We start from the raw sequence: 25,192 nt of genomic DNA, 5'->3' as shown, positions 1-25,192 counted from the left end.
CTCACAGACCGTGAGATCATGACCTGAGCCGAAGTCGGAAGCTCAACCGACTGAGACACCCAGGCGCCCCGAGCATCCAACTCTTGATTTCAGCTCAGGTCATATCCCAGGGTCTTGGGCTCAAGCCCCGTATCAGGCTCTACACTGAGCATGGGCCCTATTTAAGATTCTCTCTCTCTTTCCCTCTGTCCCCTTCCCTGCTCATTCTCTCTTTCTCCAAAAACAAAAAAATAAAAATTAAAAGAATCAATTGATCATAGATATATAGGTTTATTTCTAGATTTTCAATTCCATTCCAATTATGTTCAGCCTCATGTCAGTACCACACTGTTTTGATTACTGTTAACTTTGTAGTATGTTTTTTTCACTTAAAAAAACCATTTATTTATTTGTTTATTTTTAAGTAGGCTCTAGGCCCATTATGGGGCTCAAACTCATGACCTTGTGACTCAAGAGTCACATGCTCTACTGACTGAGCCAGCCAGGCACCCCTGTAGTAAGTTTTTAAATCAGGAAGCTTCATATCTTAACCAAGATATGAAGGAAATACCCAAAATATCTAATTTAGGAAACAAATAGTAAACACATTGCTGTAGCTGCTTTTGTACTATTTCACTTTCTCCCACTCCCAACATAGCCAAATATAAATCAATCAAGAGCCATGGTTAAGCAATAGTCTTCTTTAATTCCCCTTTGCAAATAGAAGCCCCTGAGCTGGTCCCCACCCCCACCCCTACCCACAACCTGGGAACCCCCAGATGCAAGGCCCCACCTCAACTTGGTGGGAGGAAGAGAGGAGCACCCCCTCCCCAGGATGGTCCATTTAAAAAATCCTAGTCATTTAAGAAATGAGGCTGGGGACAGGAGAAGGGAGCTGGAAGACAAGGTCCAGGTCAGGCCAGATTGGAGATGTTGGGGTTGTGAGGACCCTTGAGAAGGTTTTGCAAGCACATCCCTAAGCTCTGGGCCAGCATGGCTGAAGGAAAGGAGGCAGACAGTCTGACTCCTCAAGGCCCTGTCTGCCTGGTTGTGGACACTGACACTCACCACCACCGCCGCCACCACCACCACCACAGGCCTCTGGATAGAGAATTTTCCAGTTATTCTCGGATAGGGTTTGTTAAGCATCCCCTCTGGCCCATGATCTGGGGCATCCCTGGGGTTCCCCTGAGACCAAACCTGGGAGAAGGAGGGACTCTAAGAACATGCAAAGGTGGGGAGCAGAGACCCCCACCCCACCCTGTGCTCTACAGGATGGTGGCTCCAGCTGCGTCTGGGCTCCGAGGGTCTTTCACACCAATGATGAAGTTGTTGGTTCTCCGGCTGCCATGGACCCAGGATAAGACATCTACCTTCTCCACATGGTGACCCCTGGCTTCCAGGAACTCAATCTCTTCCTCTGTGAACTCACCTGAAAACCACCCCCCAACATATATACATTCAGAGTGTTCAGAGCACTGGCGCAGGAGTCCTGTGGTCAGACCTGAGTCGTGGTCCTGGATGCCCCACTGAGGAGCTGCGTGACCTTGGGCAAACTGCTTTACCTCTCTGAGCCTCAGCCTCCTCATGGATAAAATAGGGATTATATGAAAACAACACATGACGTTGTTATAGGGATTAAAGGAGATAATACACAGAAAGCACAGAGCTCAGAGCCTTGCAAATAGTATGTGATCAATAACATACGGTCATTCTTAACATTGCACAAAGGGCTTTGAGCTCTTCATCTCCAGCGGCCTAGGCCAAGCTGCCATCATCACTTGCCAGGATAGCCAGGATGCAGCCATTACTGCATAGCCCACTGACTGGTCTTTCTGGTTCCAGTCCTGCTTTCATACAGGTAAATGGAATCCTTTTAAACCATTAGGCCACTCACCTCCCCTTCTCAAAACTTCCAATAGCTTTGATGACTCTTAGAATAAAATCCAAAGTCCTCACCAGGGCCTCTAAGGCACAACATCATCTGGGACTTCACTACCTTTCTAAACTCTTGTCCTCACTTCTTTCTATTCTCTCCCTTGCTTACCTCTGCTTTAGCCTCCTTGCTGCCCTCAGGTAGGCCAAACATGCTCCTACCTCAGGGCTTTGCACTTGCTGTTCTATTTGTCTAGAATGTTCTCCTCCTAGATAGTCATGAGACTGGCTTCCTTACTTCATTCCAATCTTCAAGGAGAACTTACCTGACCGCTATCTAAAGTAGCAGCCCTGTCATCTTTACCTTGCTTTATTTTCTTTCAAAGTGCTTATTGCTACCTGTTTGTTTGTTTGTTTGTTTGTTTACTATGTCTCTCTCCATTAGATTATAAGCTTTTTGAAGTCAAGGATGTTGTCTTGTTCACTATTGCTCTTCAGTGCCTAGAACTGGGTGAAGACATAGAAAATGTTAAAGTATTTACTGGATAAATGAAGAAATCCCCACCCTCTTACATAAGTTCAGGTCCTCACCATCTCTTGCCTGGCCCATTATCCTAGTTGTTTCTGTTTCTCCAACTTAAATTCTCCCCTCTTCAATCCATTTTCCCTACGTAAAACATATCAGGTCTATCCCACCTCTACTCAAGTGGATGGAAACCATGCTTCTTAACATGGACCTCCATGATAAGCCCTGTAACCTCACCTACTACGGCTCCTCAACAAAGATATGGTTTTCTTATTTCCTCAAATGGGATAATCTAGGGCAGTTCTTGAGGTAAAGATACAACACCGAATAGCATTGAATCACTGAATCAGAAATGCATTTCCTTTATGGGTCCCTTTTAATCCTTTGGATAATGGCAAGGACTAAGTTTTAGTATGGCCTCTAACGTTTTTTTTTGTTTTTCAATGTTAATTTATTTTTGAGACAGAGTGCGAGCAGGGGAAGGGCAGAGAGAGAGGGAGACACAGACTTTGAAGCAGGCTCCATGAACCACGAGATCATGACCTGAGCTGAAGTTGGACACTTAGCCGACTGAGCCACTCAAGAGCTCCTGGCCTCTAACACTTTTTTTTTTTTTAATTTATTTTTTTAATTTACATCCAAATTAGTTAGCATATAGTGCAACAATTTCAGGAGTAGATTCCCTAATGTCCCCTGCCCATTTAGCCCATTCCCCCTCCCACAACCCCTCCAGTAACCCTATGTTTGTTCTCCATATTTCAGCCTCTAACATCTCTACAAAGCCTTCTGGGGCAATAATATCCACCTAAAATCTAAAAACAGTTGACTTTTTATAGCTATTTATCTTTTATTTGTGGCAAATGATGTTATTTTTTCCAATTGTGATTATGATATGAGATTTACCTTTAAAATACACTTACATTGAAAAAGAAGTACATGTATAGATACGCATATGTAAATAATGGTTTAGATGGTGTACAAATATGGCAAAATTCAAGAAGGTGCTGGATAAATTCTTAAGTTTAGGAAACAATGTCTCTAGTCCAGCAGGCCTCCTGGCTGCTCTCTGAACCATTCTTTCTGGCTTTTGCCCATTTGTCCAGAAGGTTCTTTACCCCTACATGCCAAATTCCTGCTCCTACTCCAATGCCCAGTCAGTTGTCACCTCCTCCATAAAGCCTCCCAGAAACCCCAGTGGATGAACTTTCCTTTGGCCAAGCCTACTCCTCATGTTCCTGTCATAGACCATAAGCTTCTCAAGGGTGGGTAGGATGAACCAACACCCCCCCCCCAAGTAACTTAGTGTACAGCCTCACATTCAATAGACACCAGAAGTTATTAGTTGGGATAGCCTCATTATCATCATTTGGGATCCAGAGTGTCACCAGCCAAACCACAGGCTGTGACTGCTGAGGATTTAGGTCTGTGGCTTCTAATGTGCTTCACTCTAGGAGACAGGCAGTAAAGAACAGAGTCTTTGGTATCAGCCAGGTATATATTCTAATCTCAATTCTGTCACTTACTGCTGATCTTTGACTACTTTATAACCTCTGTGGGCCTCAGTTTCTTTATCTGTAAAATGGGGATGATAATACCATGCAGGCAAGGACCATGTCTCATTCAATACTCTATCCCTTTTGGATTTGTATAATACATTGTCTGTTGTAATAAAAACTCCTCAAACCTGCACATACTTTCCCACTTACAAAATTAAGCTATGTTTGGGCGCCTGGGTAGCTCAGTAGGTTGAGTGTCCGACTTCAGCTCAGGTCGTGATCTCATAGCTTGTGGGTTTGAGTCCCGCATCAGGCTCTGTGCTGACAGCTCAGAGCTTGGACCCCACTTCGGATTCTGTGTCTCCCTATCTCTCTGCCCCTCCCCCACTCACACTTGGTTTCTCTTTCTCTCTCTCTCCTTCAAAAATAAACATTAAAAAAATTAAAAACAAAAAACAACAACAAAAAATAAGCTGTGTCTACAATTAAGCCCCAGTCATTCTTAAAGGAAAGTCCATTTTCTCACCGTAACCTATAAGGTCCATGATGTGGCCTCTGCCTGCCTCTCTGACCTCACATCAGTTGCACTTACCCCAGTCTCCTTTCTACTCCTAAGACATGCCGAGCCCACTCCTGCCCTGAATTGCATCTGTTCCCTTGGCCTACAAAACCTGCCCCTGTTCTTTGCATGGTGGGGCTCCTTCTTACTCTTCAGATCTCAGCTGAAATGTCACCCAAGAGAAGCCTTCTCAAGTTATCAGATCAGTCCTATATGTCAGCCCGCAGAGCATTTATTTTGCTTTCTCATATTTCTTTGATTATTTCTTTTCCTGTCTGCCTGTAAATGCTGTATCCTGAGCATAATGCCTGGCACACAGTAGGTATTCAATACAAACTACTGAATGAATGGTTTGCAGACTGAACAACTGTATCTTATTTTACAAATGAGAAAACTGAGGCTCAGAGTGGAGACATGCATTTCCCAAGGCTGCACAGCCCGGAAATGACAGAACTGGTTCCAGTCCCCAGATCTTTCACTGTTCCAAAGGAGTTCATTGGAAGAAACCAAACTTTCACTGGCAGGAAGTTATGCTGGTATAGGTGGGGGAACCCTTGGGAGGAGACCCCTTCTCCACCCAGCTCCTTGCCCACCCCCTGGGGATCTCTGCTGTGCACTCACTGTCCACCTGCAGAAGGTTAGACTGCAGGTCTGGATGCAGACGGCCATGAGCCAGGCTGTCACTCAGGTTCCGGTTCAAGGTCAGGACATTCAGCAAAACCTGTGGGCGGCCAAGAGATAGAAGTCAGGGCTGCCCCAGAGATAGGGATTCAGGACTCCCCAGGTCTCACTCCTTAGCTGGACTTCTAGTTAGAAACCTTACACTAGGGGTGTCATCTGAACAGCCTCAGAAGAGAGGCAGGCCTGTGATGGCCATCCCCATTTCAAAGAGGGGGAAACTGAGGGCCAGGAAGGGAAAGTAACTCACTCCAGAGTTTAGAGAGAGCCAAGGAAGAGGCACCACTAGCAGTCAGCCTCCTATAATCCAGCCCAGGGCTCTCCTCCCTTTTCCCTGGCCAGGACAGGGTTAATAGCTGGGGAAGGTCTAGGGCACAATGTGAGTACTTTTAGCTTAGTGGTTGTGTGGGTAGGCTCTCAAACCAAACTGCCTGCCCATTCTTAGTAAACTGGACCTAACTTCTTAACTTCTCTGGGTCTTAGTTTCCTCATATACAAAGTAGAAATAAGGATTCCTTCCAAAGTTGAGAAGGCTAAAAGAATTAACACATGTAACACCATTCCTGGCACTTAGTAAGAATTCCATAAATGTTTTCTCTTGTTATTATCTTCATTTTACATATGAGGAGACTGAGGTTCAGAGAGGTTAAGTGAATTCCCGGAGATCACACAGTTAGAAATTAGCAGCACTTGGACTGGGGCCCAGGGCTGTCTGCTTCCAAAGCTCAGGCTAATTAACTCACTACCTGCCAAAGTATGTGCCTGGCACATATATCTGGTGCTTAAAACATCTGTGTAACTGTTGTGAGACATTTTGGAGAACTGTAGGTCCTTCCTTTCAAAATCAAACCCTAAAGAGAGTTGTTATCTCTTCAGATGCTGAGTAGAGGCATCATGGGACTTGAGGTTGACAGAACCTAGGCAGCCCAGATGCTATATCACCTTTCAGTTCCACTGGCCCATGATTTTCTATGCAACCCGGAAGACAGGGAGCTTCAGGGCTCCATTTTGGCTAAGTAACTCAGCATAGCCTATGTCCCTAGTATCCAGGATGAACTTGTAACAAAGCAGCCTTGGCCTATGTTTGCTGACCTAGGGATGAGAACAAGACAGAGACATGAGGCACATCTACAGTCCAGGCCACAGCTTGGCTGCTGGCCCCAAAGGGCCTACCATGGAGGAAACCTCACCTGGGTCAGGCCGCTGAGGCCCCGGGCAGCTCCATTGGCCCCCAGTGCGAGGTAGGTCCCACAGAGCCCCTCTGCCGGCCGGACCACAGTGGGCAGCAGGAAAGACAGTGGTCGCTTCCCTGGCTGCACCGAATTCTCCTGTGTCAGAGGACCGAGACCACAGGGGGATAACAGGTGGGGTAAGTTTTCATGGGGGACTGGTCCCTTCCCAGGCCACAGTTTGCTGTCTGTGAAATGGGCAGGGTTCCTGGATAACTAAGGTGGATCATGGCCCCACTGAATTGCTATGGAGCTAAGATGGGTGGCAAGGGAGGGGACCAAGCCAAGAAAGATGGCCAAGAGGAAGAACAGGATAATCTATACCCTGGTCATCTCTATCTATCTTCATCCTGCCAGGGCCCCAGCTCACAGGATGTAAGAATATTAGCCTCCAACTAGACCATAATTCCTATCTCCTTCCTCTTTTGACCAACAAGAGGGCTGAGTCCCATCAGCTCAGCATCCCACAATTGTAGACCATTGTGCTGAAAAGTGCCAAAGAATCAAATGGGGGCTAATATCCTTATTGTACAGATGAAGAAACTGAGGCCAAGAGAGGGGGCAAGACTTTCCCTAGGTCATATAGTGAGACAAGGACAGAATGGGATGAAGTTTCTTCAGGCCCACCAGGCTCCAAGCCCCAGACTTGGGCTGGGAATGAAGTGGACACCTTGTTTTGGGTTCCTTTATAGTAGAAGTTCCTAGAGGAAGTAGGGAAGGAGGCACAGCCATACTGCTACACTTTCTACCTAGCCTCAAGGTTCTCAGGGGAAGAGGGAATCAAGGCCCTACCAGGCTGGGAGCAGAGTGGTTAGCAGTCCTGTTGGGCCAGGAGAAGTCTAGCATCTGGCTGTTGAGCAGGATCCCCGAGGGAGTGATGAGGCCACTGCCAAAGGGTCGGTTCAGGGAGCTGGGGGTGGAGGTTGGGCCAGGTGAGCCCTGAGGCCGCCCTCACCCCCATCCAGCCCCCAACCCTTCCTGGTCCAGACGATCCCCAGTGCCAGGTTCTGAGTCTGAGCTGGCATACCTGACCATGGCCACGATAAAGTCATCAGGGCCCATGATCAGCACCTGGGCAGCCGTGGGAGCCCCATCCAGCTCGTAGACAGGCAGGAGTGGAGCAGGAGCCGCCTGGGAGTCATTGATGTGGCCCCGGAGGTACGCAGCTTCCACCTTGCTGAAAAGACAAGGGGCAGGAGATGAATACACAGCAGGCTCTCATTACACCCCACCTACCACATTGTGATGCCTGTTTGTGCAATTATTTGATTAATGTCTGCCTCCCCCACTGGACTATTAGGTCTATGAGAGCAGAATCTCTTATTCTGAACATATGGGAAATATCCAGGAAAGTGTTATTGGACTGACTGAATTTATTTAGGTGTCATTCAGATTCCCTCCTAGAGCCAACTTTTATTTAGTGCTTAAACCAAGAGTCTTTTAGTTACTTGACTTCATTTACTCAGTTAATCCTCTTCTTGAAAGTACCTGGGACATAGTGGATGCTCACATAATATTTGTTTCGAATGAACAAACAGAATTCATTTAATCTAATGTTTTTAGTTTGGAACTGAAGTTTTATTAAGAGTTTAGTCAGAGGAGAGTTTTATATACAGGGATCTTTAGCTACTATTAGAATTTTGTGGGGGAAGACTTGGCATATAAGCCCTTAGTAACTATTTATTGGATGAAATTACTTGAATGAATTTAATATATGTGTGTGTGTGTGTGTGTGTGTGTGTGTGTGTGTGTGTGTGTGTTAGAGCTAAATTGAAAACAACATGCAATTTTCCAGACTTTTTAAAGTTCGACAGAGGGTTTCTTACTTAATAACTGTTGGTTTGGTTATTGTAGTTGATTAGAGAATGACAAGTTACTAAGGATTATTAAAGATTTTCATTCAGTTTTCAACCATAAAGGCTGGGGGCCACACAGAAGAGGCAGAGAGGGCTTTGTTTCAGGTGGATTGGGTGAGGGGAGAGAGGCTTTGTTTTTAGACTTACTCTTATGGCTTTGAACTGCTTATTGATTTTGGTTGCTGCTCTTTTTGCTTTTTAATTATAAGCTATTCATTTAGTTTCATTGTTTCCAACTTAATTCATAGAGTTGTTTGAGTAATAATACAAATTTATGTTAAGTATATTTTTGGTTTCTGGTTTTTTCCTTAGCTAGCCTTTTGATCAAATATAGTAGCAATTAAATAGTAACCGTTCTTACCCACTCATATTGCCGGTTACTACTACTAATATTTGTTGAATACTTATTATGTGCCAGACAATGTGCTCAGTGCTTTGCATGTATGACCTTATTTAATCTGTACCACAACCTCATGAGGTTGGCACCATTATTGTCAGGCCCCCTTGTAGAAACAGACTTACAGAATTTAAATTTGTCCAATCCTGTACAGCTAGTGAATGGTGAAGTTGGGATTTGAACTGAGTCAGTCTGACCAGGACCCACAGTCTTACAATATTATGCTGCTAATGTGGATACATTATAGTGTATAATGTATGTATAATGTAAAAATTCCTATCACCTCCAGTAATTGCTTGGAGATTTTTCATTGTTATTAAGCTTTCTTTTTCCACTCCAAAGGGGGCCCAGATGGGCCCCGATAGGTGCCCTGCTAGGGTAAAAAATGTTTTGAGGGCCAACTCATTGTACAGATGGGGAAACTGAGGTAGGTGCAGGGTGAGGCAACCAGTGTCACGCTATGAGTTGGAGCTGAGCTAAAATTGACTTGGGACTCCAGGTCTTCTTGCTTTACCAGCTGCTTTTCATCTGATCCTTTCCTCACATCCACCACCACTTCTGCAGCCCCGAGGGTCCTGCCCTGGGACCCACCTGAGCATGTCATCCATGCTCTCAGTGATGGTAGAATCGTAGACAGGATCTCCCAGTCTGCTGGCCAGGGCTAATGCAATCTTCAGGGTCTGAAAATATAACAGGGGTGTGGAAGAGGCTGCCAGGCTCCTCCCAGGACCCACACTTTTGATCCTCATGTGAGAAAACCTGGAGGTGATTTAGTCCTGCCCCATGGCAGTAACCCATCCCCCCACTCCCAGTGTACCAAGACCCAGGGCAGGGTGGAGGGGTCGGCCTTGCCTCTGCCACCCAGTGAAGAGCCTGTTCCCGGGACACCAGGGTGGTAAGATTGAAGCCTTCAAGGATGTTGAGAGCACTGATGAGGGCAGGCCCTGTATGCGGGGGTGGGGGACTGAGAACCAGGTGGCCTGGAAAAAAAATGGAAATGACCAGATGGCAGGGGAGGGGTCAAGGCATCTCCACATCCCACCATCACGTAGGCTGAGACCCCTGCACTGAACTCCTCATCAGACAGGGAAACTGTGCTGAGAGGCAAAGTATTGAGAGGCAAAGGGACCCACACAAGTTCACATGGCAAGTCAAGGGCAGGGCCAGGACTCCAACTCAGAACACTGGTCTTCAGTTTCCTCTTCTGCACAAGGAAACTAAGGCTCAAGAGAACTGTAGTCTGCCCAGAAGCACATTGCAGGCAGAGCAGGGACAGGTGTCCAGATGTCCAGAACTCCTTTTAGCTCCTCCCACAGACCAGGATACTATTCAGGGCCCATCATGGTCCCACCCCTAAAACTTCTTGGGAGCAGCAATCTCCTCTTCCTATTTGAGGCCTCTGTTATTAGATGTTTGGGCATCAAAGGAATAATGATAATACCTGACATATAACATTAACTGATTAACTCATTTAACCCCCACAATGGGTAATGTTATCATCCTCATTTTACAGGTGAGGAAACTGAGGCACAGAGAGGTAGCTGGTCCAAGTTTGTAGGAGACAATCTCAAGGTACTGGCATTGGCAAGAGAACGCAGGCTGGGGAGGGGATTTGTAAAATCAAATAAGAATTCAGCATCCATTCTGATCAGGGCAGCTTCTGATAACACCTCATCAAATCTTCATGGGCACCCCTCAAGGGTACTATCTCCATTTTTAGGAGGGAACCACAGCTCACAGTGGGAAGTGACTTGTTCAAGGTGAATGGGACAGCTAGTACTCAAACCCAGGTCTTCATACACTACCACCTCTGGTAGAAGAATCAGGCTAGAAATTGAGGCCTGGAAACCTGAACTCAGACGTAACCCCTCCTGGGGTTCAAGGTGATCCAGACCTCCAGGAGGGGAGAGAACCTGAGAACCTTCTGAGGGACCCAGGAAACCACCACTTTGGGTTCAGCAAACATGGATTTCATCCACATCATAGGCTTGGCTTTTGGGATTCCTCTAGTTTTGAGTTTGGCAGGTTAAGTTCCATTCTGTCCCTGGGCCTCAGTTTCCTTTTGACACAATGAGGGGACAGGTTTATAATTGTCTTCAAAGGTTTGTTCAATATGAATTTAGATGGACTCTGGACTTATGAATTCTTCTTAGGAAGTACACAACAGTGAGAGTGGGGCTGAGGCAACATAGAGCCCAAATCAAGAAAACTTATGGCCAGAACCCCAACTTCCAGGCCTGAACTTTTGGCCAGACCTCCCTCCCCATATCCTAAATACTTGGGGTAACTGACCCCATGACTACTTCAGAAGGTGGGCTGGCTCTGGCTTCCTTCAACAGTTGGCTGGCCAGGCAGCTCACTGCCTCAGTTTCTCTCCTGTAAAATGGGGAGGAATCTCTAGGCCAAAAGGAGGTGGCCATGGACTGGGAGGCTTCTCCTGAGCAGGGACCCTGAGAGCTGGGAGAGAGGTCACCTCTGTAGACGCCACACACAGGATTCTCCACGAGGGCACTGTAGTTGCTGAAATCCTCCTCAGTTATGACACCCCCTGCATGTTGAGCCTAGAGGGGAGAGAATGACCCCATCACAGCTGTGATCCACACTCCACAGTGTAAGCATATGGGCTTGGCCTATGGTATACGCTTGGAATCAAAGACAGATCAGATGTTTCTAACTTTTGTGCCTTCTGCAATTTCCATCATGGCCTTTAGGGACCCCATTAGCCCTTGGGACCCTACGGAAAAGAAAGGGGGAAAAGCACTACCTCTGAGCACCTGCCAGGTACCAGACATTCTATGAACGACCTCCTTAGATTGGCATTCAAGGCCCTTTGTGACCTGGCCCCTGTCCAATGCTCCCACCTCATGTCCTGCTATTCCCCAGTGACCTCTGTAAGCTACCTGAGTGAACTACAGTTCCTGAACTCATGACTCCATGGCCTTGCACATACTACCCTCTCTGCCTATATAAAATGAACATTTTCTGGGGTACTTGGCTGGCTCTGTCAGTAGAGCCTGCAACTTTTGTTGGGGTCCTGAGTTCAAGCCCCACATTGGGTGCAGAGATTATTTTTTTTAAAGGAATATTTTCTACTTAAAGCAGAATTTGCCTACAGATATCAAAACTGAATTCTTCATTTCACTACAATTAACTAAAGCTACTCCAAAACCATGAACTCTGGATGATTCTGGTAGGAATGACCCTCATTGGATGTAACCAAGCATCTATTGACCAATGAACCAACAAACCTATGGGCTCATTCCATCCTTTCCAGCATGGTAATTTTCATTCCTAAATTAGCATAACCAGTAGGAATCCTCAATCTCTCTCTCTCTCTCTCTTTGTAGTTTTAGTACTTGAAACCCCTGACTTTTAATCCACCCTTGGTGAACTACACACTGAAGTTCTACACATTGAATGACACACACATCATATGTGTTCCTTTGTTGGTCAAATTTTTAAACTCAACTTCGGTGTTTTTTTCTTTTAAAGCTCTGATGGTCTTTGTTAGAGTCTCCTTCATCGCCTTCTCCAGTATATCCAGGTCTGGCTAATCAGAGCATTCCTTTTCCATGCCAGTGACTGGTTTGGGAATAATCATGAGACCTATGATAGGCCAATGAGATACAAGCTGGAGGTTTTTGCTTTAACTGTTGGAATGAGAAATGCTCTTTCTCTGGGATGGTTTGCTGGAAGGATGGCTGGTGAGGAGTAGGTATGGAAAGGATCTGACAGAGAGTGAATTCAAACAGAAGTAGAGTCATGACAGAGAGACAGACAGACCAAGGCCTGACAATGTAGATGGAGCTGTGGACCCAGCAGACCTAAAGCCAGTATTCTGCTGGACTTCCCAGTTAAGTCCATTTGAGATGGGCGTCTATCATATAACCATACCTCCAGTGCCCAGCACAGGGTCTGACGCAGAACAGGCACTCTATGAATGTAGAATGAATGACACATCTATTCAATTCCCATAACTATATGGCAGAGATACATATAATCACTCCAACAGTACAGATGACAGAATCACAGAGTTGGTGTGTATCCTCATCTTGAACATAATTTTCCATTAGGAGTTTTTAACTACTGACAATAGTTCTCAGAACCCATTACTGCCTCAGACTAAGAGTCTCTGTTGGTTGGTAAGTCCTGATAGTCACCAGTGAAGGAGGGGTTTCCCTCAGTCCCTAGAAAACCCAAGAGCAGGGTGAGCTTGAGGGCTCAGGGAAGCTGAGGCTGATCCTGAGTCTCCACCAGGCCTGGGAGGGACAGGACAAGACTCTGCACAGGTTGGCACCAGCCCTGGGGGGCCCAAAGGTACCTCTTTCAATCAAGACAGAACAGTTCTCTCATCCCAGGGGGTTCTTTGTGCTGCATCCCAGTTAACTGCTCTCACCCCAACCAACCACTAATCTGATTTCTACCACCAGAGATTGATTTTGTCTATTCTACAATCTCAAGTAAATGGAATCCTCAGTAAATATATGTAGAAAGAAAGACCGAGAAGGAAGGAAGGGGAAGAATACTCCTGCAGTAGGGTCCTTCAGGGCAAGGGGAGCTCCCCACATGCTCACCTCAGCCACCATCTCCAGTGTAAGATTGCCTCCTGCGTAGAAGGCGGTGGGGCCAGAGGTGCCCAGCACATCCAGCACTGCAGCCAGGTCAGGCCGACGCAGCAGTGAGCCAGGTAGTGGCGGGTGGCCCAATGGCAGGAATGTCTCACGGAAACGCTCAGATGCATTGGGCGGAGGCTGTTCGGCCAGGGCTCGGGCTGCAAGCAGGGACAGGAGGCTGGGCTAGGGGCTGAGATGCACCATAGGTGAAGTGGCTGACCGGTTGGCCCTAATAGGTCTGGCCCCCCAGAAGCCTGTTATGGGGAAGGTGGGGGGGGGGGGGGTGTATATAGGCCCTTCCCAGATCCCCTCATTTGAGGCTGCATCCCTGTGAGAATAGGATGGGTGGGGAGGGAGCCAAAGGAGCAAACTGGAAGAGAGGTGCTTTTTGGCTTGGGCCCCAAATCTCAGAGGTTCCTTCTCCCCTTCCCATCAACCTCATGCCTTCCCCCCAACCCCCAGGCCCCACTGACCTAGATCATGGGTCACGTTGAAGCCATCTTGGGCCACAGCTGCTGCGAAGGCCAGGACTTGGGACCATGGCAGCCTGGGGGGGCCGGAGAGCAGGGGGTGGAGAAGGTCCTGGGGGGAGGAGGAGGGGTCCTGGGGGAAACTTAAATCCCTGATTAGGGAAAACCCAGAGACTGGAAGAGCAAGGGGGTTCCTGGGAAGGAGAGTCCTGGCAAGGGAAGGGGATATTAGGAGGTGGAGTTGGGAAGGAAAGAATCCAAGGAAGGTAGGAGAAGGCCACCCAAGGAGAGATGCAGGCAGGGGCCCCTGGTCCCCAGAGGGAGGGTCTTTACCTGCCATAGAGCTGGTGAGCTTCATGTAGCCCCTTCACCATTCCGGGGACCCCCACCAAGAGCCCAGGCTGGGCGAGGCGGGCAGGTGAGGGAGAGAGGAGACCAGGTCACTGGAAGCGGGGGGCTGGGCTGAACTCCGCAGAGCCCCAAGCCAGGGATGGGGGCTGGCACAGGGGAAAGACACAGGCCAAGTATCCCAGAGGAGGGACAAGCTCTCCCCGGCAGGCATCCCTCCCATTTCCCTGACTTATTATCAGCAAATGCAGAAAGGCTTCCTTTATCTAGCATAGTTGGTGGATTTATAAATTAAGCAAACCCTTTTAAGAGCCAAGACATAACCAATTTAGACAGAAACCTGTCTGTTGGATTATATCTATTCCTGCCTTTTAACGTAATGGACAAGGGACTTTCATTTAACCTTTTCGTTATCACACCACCATTACTCAGCTGTGATAACTCAGGCATGTGTTTGGCTTTTGTCACTGCACCAAGTAACTATTTTTCCAAATTTTTCTATTTTTTCCTTTGCTCTCAGTGGATAGTGGGTTTGCCTTTAGCAGTTCCTCTTTAATTTTCCAGTAGGTTGTGGGCTGGGAAAGTTATAGTCAACAAGCTTAGAATGGGAAGTATGAGATATAGTGCAAGAACTTTGCGATGTCTCAGACTGCTCAGGTTTCCAGATAGGTGAGGTCGCCAGAGAAGTGAGGTGTTGCTGTATTGCCTATTATCAACCATCCAGATCTTTTGGTTCATTATTTTATTTTGGGAGCTGCCTCTCTTCCTCATAGCCTTAAGAGCATCCTGCTTAACTCTTTTTCTCATTTCCACTGTAATTACTCAGCAAAGTAATGTTTCGGTTAGCAGAAGGGCAGTGAAGGGAGACCCCCCCCCCCGGACTCTCTCTTCTCACCAGCATCCCCACCTTGGTTTCCCAGGATCTCTGCAGGGCCTCTTCCCTGAGGGCCCCTGGTGCAGACTCCCGGAAGTCAATTAGGTGGCTCTCATTTCTTCGGATGTCATGTACCAGCATCACGCCGCCACTGGGAGAGGCACAGAAGGGGGAGGTTGATAAGATGCTACCCCTCTAAACAATTAACCTGCCACCCTTCAAACCCCCAGTGGTGATGGCTAAATCTGTAGGCTAAATCTGTCATCTGGAGTCAGATGTCTGAGCCCTCTCCCCAGCAGGGATTCAGAGACTCAGCTTCTGTAAGAGGGTGGGGGAGTGAAATCAAGGGGATTGGGGACCCAGAAACCATGGACCTGGTCTAGCCTGTTACTGGAGACTTTAATCCCTGATTAGGGAAACCCTAGAGACTGGAAGAGCAAGATGTTCTACCCCCTGCCCCCACCCTAGACCATAGCTGGACCCCTGCCAGCTTCCTGCACCTGCCTCCATGCTATGCCTCTGCTCCCTCTTCCAGGACTGAATTATGTAAGGATAGACTGGATACAACCAAAAGGGGAATTTCTTTGGTAGGGCCTGCAGGGCTGGTCTTGCAGGAGCCAAGATATGGACTTTGTCAGCTTGTCCCTTTTCTGTGACTTGTTTCCATCTGAGATGGAAGTTGCATCTGAGATGGTTGGCCTGCAGCCAAGTAACATAATAAAGAAAGCAGGAGAGATAAACAATAGGGAGTGCTAGGAATTATGGCCAAGTAGAAAGCACAAGCCCCATCATGCTATTTAGCTCCAGACAATTGTAGCCATGTGGGAATGCGGGCCCAGTGTTACCAAGACTCCTGATTTTTAAAGAGATGTTGGAAATCTGGATTTTTATGAAAATTCTCAACTTTTTAACAATAGCAAGCAAATTAAAAAATAATTTTTTCAATGTTTATTTTTGAGAGAGAGAGAGACAGAGACTGAGCGTGAGTGGGGGAGGGGCAGAGACAGAGGGAGACACAAAACCAGAAGCAAGCTTCAGGCTCTGAGCTGTCAGCACAGAGCCTGACATGGGGCTCAAACTCATGAACCGTAAGATCATGACCTGAGCCGAAGTTGGATGCTTAACCAACTGAGCCACCCAGGTGCCCTGAACAATAGCAAACAAATTTTAAAAACTTTAAGTGTGGGAGATGCTTGGGTAGCTCAGTCAGTTGAGTATCCGACCCTCAATTTTGGCTCAGGTCATAATCTCTTAGTTCATGGGTTCCATCCCTGTGTTGGGCTCTGTGCCTGCTTGGGATTCTCTCTCTCCGTCTCTCTGCCCCCTCCTCCACTCTCTCTCTCTCTCAAAATAAATAAATAAACATTAAAAAAAATAAAAATTTAAGTGTGGAAAACAAACTAGTCTGTGTGCTGGTATGGCCCATAGGTGGCCAGTTTGTAATCTTTGTTTTAAGAATTCTTAGCCTGGGGACACTTGGGTTGCTCAGGTGGTTAAGCTTCATACTCTTAATTTCTGGTCAGATCATGACCTCATGGTTTGGTTTGTAGATTCCAGCCCCACATGGGTTTGTCCTGACAGAGGGGGAGCCAGCTTGGGATTCTCTCACTCTCCCTCTCTCTCTGCCCCTCCCTGCTCTCTCTCTTTTTCTCTCTCAAAATAAATAAACTTTAAGAGTTCTCAGCCTGGGGTATATTTTTGGAAGATAGAGGGTCCATAGCTTAACCATGCTCACAGGGATTTGTTTTAAGGATTTGTAAACCCGAAAATTAAAGTATCCCTGTGTTAACTAGTGACAGTATACCCCCACCAGAGTAGTTTACAAAAGTCTAGTTACAACAAAGTAAAACAAAACAAAACAAAAACAAAACAAAACTCTTCTGAAAATGCCTCCTCTGACTCAGGTAAGGAGAAAGGGGTAAAATTGGATGTAGAAAGGCAAAATGCAGGGAGTTGGGGCCTAGCTGCCCCTCTAGTGAAACCCAAAGACCCCCTAGTGAGGCCTACAGACCAGGACACAGAAGGAGGCCTGGGGGAACCCAACCTCCACAGCTGGGAGCTCCTTACCCGCCCAGGCCAGAACTGTGTGGAGCCACGATCCCCAAGCACAGGGCTGCTGCCACAGCGGCATCCACGGAAGATCCCTGTTTACTGAGCACCTCGATGCCCAGCGATGTGCAATGGGCAGCATCAGTCACCACCGCACCCTGGTGAAAGATCTGGGAAGGGAAAGGGTTCTAGGTGGGGGCAGTAGGAGACCCCTGCCCCCTTAAGGCACCTCCACCAACCCCAGAATCTCCGCAGGGGCTGGGGGTGCGAGGCCTGCCTTCTTGTCCCCTAGGACTCTTTCCATTATTGCCTCCAGTGCCTCTCACCTGATCAGGTGCCTTCCTGGCTCTGTCCTCCTCATACCTTGAGCCCCTCCCTTTGGGACCTTCCTCTCCCATGTCACTGTCCTCTCCCCTTTCCATTTGCTGACCTCCTCCTTCAATCAGCCATTCCGCAATCCCCACGGTCTCCTCAAGAACTTCCTCACTCCCTCCTCTTCGGTTCCCTCCCTCTGGCCCTCACGCAACCCCCTCACCTGAGGGTCCCCGAAGTAAATTTGCATGACAAGAGCCACAGTGACACCCGTGGCAAAAGTGAGGCAGGCCGTGACGATGACTGTGAGCCCGTCCTGGCGGCAGGAGCACTCGGCCGCTGCCGCAGAGAACGGGTCCTTGCGTGTCTCCCGCAGCGGCGACCCGTCCTGGCTGCCCATCTCCGACGACGTCGAAGGCAGCCGCTGCAGCCGCGCAGACTTCAGGAAGGAGTCCGGGTCTGTGGGGCGGCAGCCGGGTAGGTCTGGGCACCTCTTACCTGGCCCTGCCCGCCTGGAGGGCGGGACTATTCTGCATGACCCTCTCCCTGCCCCTGTCAAGCAAACCCCACTAGACGGCACTGCTCGCCCTTTTTAGCGTCTACCCAGTGCACCCCAAAAGGGGGAAGCGGCAGTCCCGGCTGGAAAGACAGGGACCCCCATCTAGGCAGCAGGAAGCTGGATGTCTGGCCCCTAGGTGAAACTTCTTGAGAACCGAGACCCACCCAGGGACCCAGGACCCAGACCCAGGACCCAGGACCTAGGGCAAAGAATACTTCCTGGAGTGCAAGGGGTTTGAGCCCTCCCTGGAAACTAGATCCTGCCCCAGCTGGGGCCAGCCTTCTGTGCAAGGCCTGAATGAACAGGCCCTGGTTTCCAACCTTGCTTGGCTTACCCATTCACTCACTCAACAAATATGGAGGGCCTGCTATGGGTCTGGCCCTCTGCTCAATACAGGGGAAAAGAATAAACAGTTTCTGCCCTCATGGAGTTCACAGACCAGTGAAAGAAAAGAAAATAAACAAACAAAGGGTATATCATCACAACTTGTGGCAAGTGCTATGAAGGATGAAATGATAAAGAATAATGGTGCACGTTGAAGGTTGCTTAGCTGGGGAAATCAGGCAAGGCTTCTCAGGGGAGGTGACTTTTAAGCTGAGAACTAAGGGATGAGAAGGAGCTAGCCATCATATGTAGAGCAAGGGGTGAGTGTGTGGAGTGTTCTAGAAAGGAGCAGCAGGCACAAAGGCCCTAAGGTAGGAATGAGCTTGGTACATTAGAAAAAAATAACCAAGGCCTGAGTGGCTCTGATGTAACGAGCAAGGGGAAAGAGTGGTATGGTGGAGGCTAGGCCAGGTGCACTGGGTCTTGTGGGCCTAGTGAGAAGCTTGGATTTAATCCTAAGAACCATGGGAGGCCATTGCAGAGTTTTAAGCAAGAACTGAAGACATCTGTTTTGTGTTTTAAAAAGATTCCTCTGGCTATCTGGAGAATGAATCTGAGGACTGACTATAAGAGTGGAGCAAGCTACTACTTGCTGGCTTATTATGAGTAAGTCCCTTCAAGCCACAAGCCTCACTTTCCTCACCTAATAATGGAGCTAACCCCTAACTGGCCAAAATGGGTATAAGGATTCCATGAGATGATTCTACCAGGCACCCTCTAGTTACTTCTATCCCCCTTCCACGTTGGCCAGGGGTGAGGCACTCTTCCATCCCATAGTTTTCCTCCTTTGGGTCATATTAGCCTTGAAACCAGTTCTCTAAATGGCCTATAGGTCCTGGGTGTTTGTGAACAGTAAAAAAATAACCTGGTACCTTGGCCTTAATACCCTTGCTGTATGTACAATGTGTTTTTAAAAGTTCATTCATTCAATAAATGTTTTGTGAGCACCTCCTACTATCCACTAGGAGGATAACCACTTTAAAAGTCTGTGGGATAATATTGAAAACTAAGTGTTATACTTTCCTGTTTAAAATACTATCATGGTTCATTGATGTCAACATGATGAAAATCCAAGCTCCTTGACCAGGCATTCAAGGCCCTTCAGAATCCATACTTCCCTCTTCTGTGTAAATAAGAAACCACATACATATATAGATAATTTTTAGAAAACGTTTATGGTGGTTACTTCTGGGGAAAGATACTGAAGGTAGGAATGAGATGGGGTGGGAGAATTTCTTGTTTGAAATTTTTATTACATATATGTATTTTTTTAGTCAATACATGTAAATATATTTTTAAGATTTTATTTTTTAAGTAATCTCCACACCCAGCATGGGGCTCGCACTCACAACCCCGAGATCAAGAGTCTCATGCTCCACTGACTAAGCCAGCCAGGCACCCCTAAATCAATACATATATTTTTATTTTTATTTTATTTTTTCTTTATTTTTTAATTAAAAATCTTTTTCTTTTAAAGTTTATTTTTATTTATTTTGAGAGAGGGATAGAGAGCAAGCGGGGGAGGGGCCAAGAGAATCTCTGTGCTGTGAGCACGGAGCCTGAAAATTGTTTTCTTGTAGAGAGAGAGAAAGAGTGTGTACACACATGAGCTGGGGAGAGGGGCAGAGGGAGGGAGGGAGGGAGGGAGGGAGGGAGAGAGAGAGAGAGAGAGAGAGAGAGAGAGATAAGCAGGCTCCATGCTCAGCAAGAAGCCCAATGTGGGGCTTGACCCCAAGACCCTGGGATCATGACCTGAGCCAAAATCAAGGGTTGGATGCTCAACCAACTGAGCCACCCAGGAATGCCCATATATTTTTAAATAAAAAGGAAAAATTGTGGGCAGATAGGAATGGAGAAGAGAACTTTTACTTTTCTTCACTTTTTTTTTTTTTTTTACTATACACATGTAATTTGTTTCACATTTTTTATTCAAAAAAAAAGAAACTTGTCTTCTGGAAGCCTCCCTCAGCTGATCATGCTTGCCTCTACGCCACAGCACCAGCACCACATAGTCTTTAAATAAAACTGGTATTCATTCAACAAACAGATGTTAAATACCTACTGTGGGCACAGAACTCTCCTTGGTCCCTGGAGGTTTCAAAAGAAGTGCAGGAAATGGTTTTGAACTTATATTTATTGATGCTGACTATATTCCAAGCTCTTTATACACATTCCCTCACTGAAGCATTCCCATAACTTTATAAGATAGGCCTATTCCCCCCATTTTGCAGATGAGGAAACTTGGGACTGGGAAAGATGACGCTGCCCACTTAAGGTCATAAAATGAATAAATGACAGAAGCAAGAGTAACTCAAAACCTCCTTTCCATTGCTCCACAAGGCAGGAGCCATTTCCACACTCAAAAGCCAACCTTATAAGCTAATTCTAGTTGATGCTTGTCCTTAAATATGTTTTCTCCAATCAGCTATGAGGGACCAGGAGGTGAAGGTGATATGGTTTCATTAGAGTTAGATTTATGCAAGACTTTTTATTCCACCAGTCAATCATTAAGTTATTCATATATTCAACAAAAATATTTACTGAATACTTTACTGTGTAAGCACTAGGGCAATAAAACCATTGATTTTACTGATATGTAAGAGCAACAGCAGGACACTGGGAAAAGGTTAGTTTGGAATCAGAAGACCCAAGTCTTTTGGGAGAAAGATGATGAATTTAATTTTGGTGATTCTGAATTTGTGGGACATTAGCAGTTGTCAGGAGGCAACTGGCCTAGTAGGCATTTGATTTTTATCTGCTTAGATGCCATTTCCATTCAATTTTCTTTTAGAAAATACCATCTCCCTTCTCTCATTCCTCATTTTCTCATTCCTGACCAGAGTGAGTATATGACCTAGGTCTAGCCCATCAGAACAGGTACCTCTATACAGTAACTGGTTCAGGGACAGGCATGTGACCAGCACCAGGTCAATGAGACTAAAACTTAGTTCTATTGCTGGAACCATTGGGAAAGAGGAAAGCTTTCTTTCTGCCTAGATTGCTAAGATAGTAAGGGGTAAACCTGTTGCTGCTGGGGACATGTTGACCCACAAGAGGAAAGCCAATTCCTTTTTAGGTGCCTTGATCCAGCTATACTTGAGGCCCCATATCCCTGGGTTTTTCAGTTATGCTATCAAATAAAATTCTCTTTTAAGATTAGCTCAGTTTTAGCTGAGTTTCTGACAAAAGAATACTGAACAGAGTTGACTTGCTAAGTCTAGAGCTCAGGAAAGATATCTTGGCTAGAAACTGAGGTCATCTCTGGCTTGCTTATTCCTTAAGGGCAGAATCATTAAAGATTTTTGAACCAAGGAATGACATGACAGAAGTTCAAGGTAGTGGATGGATTGGGGTTGGGGAGGCAGAGGGGAGGAAGAGGCAGGTAGTAGCTAGAAGCCTATGGGTAATACAAGTAAGAGAGGATGGTGGCTTAGTCTACAGTAGTGGTAGCAGGATGATGAGATGGAATCTGCAAGATACTTGGAAGGACAGAGAGCATCTGATCACCATTTGGAAATAAAAGGAAGGAAGGAAATCATGGGTAGCTCCTGGGCTTCTACCTTGGAGACTGGACGAATGGCAGTGTCACTAATTGAGAATGACATTGTGGGAAGGGCAGGTATGGGGAAGAGATGATAAATTCAACATAGATCATGCTGACAGTCAGGCACTTGCAGGACATCTAGAGGCAGATGCCTGCGACAAAGAGGAACACATGGGCCTGAAGCTCAGGAGAGAGTCAAGAATTTCCCCAACCTTGGAGTGGTCACCATTTAGCTCTACTTTTTCCAGGGTCAGTTGTAGGGTACCTGGCACTTGGTTTTGGGGAGTGGCAGGCTAGAGGCTAGTTGGGCACAACCAAGGTCCTGGTTAAGAGGATGGGGCAGTGCCAGTAAGTGGCACCACCAGGTTAATAACATAGGAGATCATGTTAGCCAACAGGCTAGTCCAGCTGGCCAAAGAAGCCTTGGGGCCTAGAAGTAGTGCTCTGAGACAAAGCATTGAAATGACTACATAGGTATGATGCTAAGAGTCCTTGGAGGGGCGCCTGGGTGGCGTAGTCGGTTAAGCGTCCGACTTCAGCCAGGTCACGATCTCGCAGTCCGTGAGTTCGAGCCCCGCGTCGGGCTCTGGGCTGATGGCTTGGAGCCTGGAGCCTGTTTCGGATTCTGTGTCTCCCTCTCTCTCTGCCCCTCCCCCGTTCATGCTCTGTCTCTCTCTGTCCCAAAAATAAATAAAAAACGTTGAAAAAAAAAATTTAAAAAAAAGAGTCCTTGGAATTTTAGTGTACAAGTGTGGCATAAGGTGCAGGTTCCAAGAAACTCAGGTGACAAGGGTCTCTGTTGGATTTTTGTATAGATGAGGGCAGAATCTATATTAACTCCCCAAGGTACTCCCTCCCCTGCTAGTCTTTCATCCTGAGATCTCTCTCATTCATTTATTCATACAACAATTTTTATTAGTGCTTAGCACTGTGCTGGACGGTAGAGAAAGGATGGTGAACAAAACAGTCACGATCCCATCCTCATAGGGCTTACAAATATGGAGTAGTCACATGACTGCTCAAATAATCACAGGTTTGATAAATGCTAAGACATTTATAGGGAGCTAGGAGAAAACATGTCAGGGGTTTTCCAATCTCTAGGTTAAGAGAGATAGACATCCCCAGTTGAGCTAGAAGAGGAAACTAAGGCCCAGGTCAGGGTAGGACTGCCCATTGTCATACAGAGTCAAGCCAGTGCTGGGATCAGGATTGGCACTCCTGACCCCTGAATAAAGGACATAGTTTCAGGCTGTTATCCACCAGGACACATCTTCCCATTACTCTTCCTGTTACCTCCTGATTCCAGGGTTACTCCCTCTGGAAAAGAAGTTTTGATCTGCAGCTTGGACATGTGATGTCCATAAGCCTCCCCCCTCCAGGTAGGGTACAGTCTAGTTAGGTTGGCAGGGGCTGTGAGTAAAGGCCAGATGACTGGGAAGTTGTGGAGGGGGAAGAGTTTGGAGCTTTCAGCCTGGGAATAGCTACAGAAGGGTCAGGCTGGAGAAGGCTGGGTCAGAGAAGCAGGATCTGCCTGCCAGGCTGGTAAGGGAGAGGGCTCAAGTGCAGGCATTGGGAGGAAGACAGAGTTAAGCAGAAGGATGCTCTAATGCCAGGAAGTGACGTTGAGGGAAAGAAGGATGGGGGATGGAGGATGAAGAATGGAGAGGAAGATAGAGCTGGGCCACATGGATAGGAGGCAGAGCCCTAGGGAAGAAATGCTCAGAGACCTCTTGGCCCTCAGGTCTCCCCCTTCCCTACTCTTGCCCCTTGCAGTCCCTGCAGAGGGCCAAGAACACAGTAAAATTCTGGAGCCTACTTCCTAGGGGGCAGGGTACCTTACTAACATCCTGGCCTGATCCATGGCTCCGGGAGGGGTGAGGTAATCCACAAGGCAGAGAAGGCACTCTGGTCTCCAAGGACTCTGAGAGGTCATGCAGTCCATCCCCCTGTCTCCCAAAACCTAGCCCTCACAAACAGACGGGAATCATGCCCTCTGTACCCCTCCAGGGACATAAAGAGATTCTCAGCTGCTCCCTAAGGTCTCTCCTTCCCACAATCCTTGGCTGTGGGAAGTTCTTCCCAAGACCTAGCCTCTACCCATCCTGCTGCAGTCTGTTCTCTGTGACTAAAGAACGGCCTCTTCTGGGTGATCACAGCTGTTTCTTCGCATCCTCCCTCCAAAACTCCTTCCTTTTTAGTTGGTTCTTCCCAAGAGGTAACCCCAATCCCTGCTACTGCAATCCCTGGCATCATTCTTCCCTGTCGCATCCTAAGCCTCCAAAGCAGAAATGCATCTCCAACCTCACGAGATAATTAACAGAGACAAGGAAGAAGGGAGGGGTCCAGGAGGAAGGGGATCAATTAGGGAGATGGAGACTGGAGGTGATGCTCCGCGCAGATGAAGGAGGACCGGGGACGTCCCAGGGGGCAGGGACTGGGCCAGCGGGCCTCACCGGTATCGGGGTCTCCCAGGAAGGCGTCCTCGTCCTTGCGGCCCCTCAGAGGGGCCGCGGGCGCCGGCTCGTCCTCCGGCAGCCTCGGGAAGCTGGTGATGCTCATGTAATCCACGGGCGAGTAAGCGCCCAGGGCGCTCTCCTGACTGGCCTCGTTCTCCGCCGCCATCCTCGCCCGCGCCCCCCAGCAGCGCAGCGCCTGCCGGAAGTGGTGCGGCGGGGGCGAGGGGGGTGGGGGAGGGCGGGGCCTGAGCTCTAGGGCAGCCAGGAGGGGGCGCCTCACCACAACCCCCGCGGGCGTAGGGTCTGACTGCACACCCCTCCTCCACCTAGCGCTGTCAGCCTGCAGTCGACCTGCAGGTGGGCAGTGTGAGTGTGGGATCATAGACTGGGATGGGGTCTCTGGAATCTGAATATTTACCATCATTTTAAGAGTTTTTGATGTGGTTCTGAAAGGATACTTGGAGTGAGAAATAATGGTGGTGATGGTATGGCAGGAGTTGAGGGGGAGGGATAAATGGGAGAGGAATGGGTCTCTGTAGTCTAGTTGTCTGGGTTCTATTCCCTGTGCTACCACTTATAAACCATGTCATCTTAGGCAAGACATTTAATCTTCTTGAGTATCAGTTTCCTCATCTGTAAAATAGAATAACAGTATTCATCTCAGATGGCTGTGAAGATTAAATAACATGTCAGAAAATGCTTAGTATAGGACGTGGCACTTAATAAATGTCATAACTATGATTATTGTTATTATTTCCTTAATTTCGTGAATTCTCATCCCATCCAACCCAATCCATCCTCTTCCTACCCTGAAGAGTTCTGACTACACTATAGTTTGCATTACTACCCCATCTCTAAGGATGGGGGAGGGAAGTTCTCTCTCTTATGAGGCCTCTTTTCTAAACTTCCATTACACAGCCCACAAGCAAGAGGGAGGGGGGTGCTGGTGAAGCCCCTGGGGACACACCCTCTCCTTCCGCAACCCCCA

At 47.5% G+C, this 25,192-nt stretch overlaps 1 protein-coding gene across 4 annotated transcripts; it reads right to left on the bottom strand.

The window, feature by feature from the left end:
* Positions 1-254: 254 nt before the first annotated feature.
* GGT7 (gamma-glutamyltransferase 7) lies at positions 255-24,424 on the bottom strand. Of its 4 annotated transcripts, none has more exons than XM_019458718.2 (15): positions 24,202-24,422; positions 17,485-17,720; positions 16,968-17,119; positions 14,922-15,051; positions 14,012-14,079; positions 13,682-13,755; positions 13,170-13,366; positions 11,069-11,156; positions 9,448-9,575; positions 9,187-9,275; positions 7,370-7,519; positions 7,135-7,252; positions 6,304-6,441; positions 5,057-5,156; positions 255-1,411 (listed from the first exon to the last, which is right to left on the bottom strand). In XM_019458718.2, the coding sequence occupies exons 1-15, from the start codon at positions 24,368-24,370 to the stop codon at positions 1,248-1,250; spliced, it is 2,001 nt and encodes a 666-aa protein (XP_019314263.1). In that variant the 5' UTR covers positions 24,371-24,422; the 3' UTR covers positions 255-1,247. The 4 variants fall into 4 exon arrangements, with proteins under 4 accessions (XP_019314263.1, XP_019314264.1, XP_019314265.1 ...); XM_019458719.2 differs by having other exon boundaries at positions 14,934-15,051; XM_053890334.1 differs by having other exon boundaries at positions 1,349-1,411; positions 5,064-5,156; positions 14,934-15,051; positions 24,202-24,424.
* Between the last annotated feature and the right edge of the window lie 768 nt (positions 24,425-25,192).

This window comes from Panthera pardus, unplaced genomic scaffold (genome assembly GCF_024362965.1).
Source record: "Panthera pardus isolate Hobbes unplaced genomic scaffold, ASM2436296v1 HiC_scaffold_25, whole genome shotgun sequence".
Taxonomy (NCBI): Eukaryota; Metazoa; Chordata; class Mammalia; order Carnivora; family Felidae; genus Panthera; species Panthera pardus.
The sequence above is the reverse complement of the archived record's forward strand: the minus strand, read 5'-3'. Positions and strand labels throughout refer to the sequence as shown.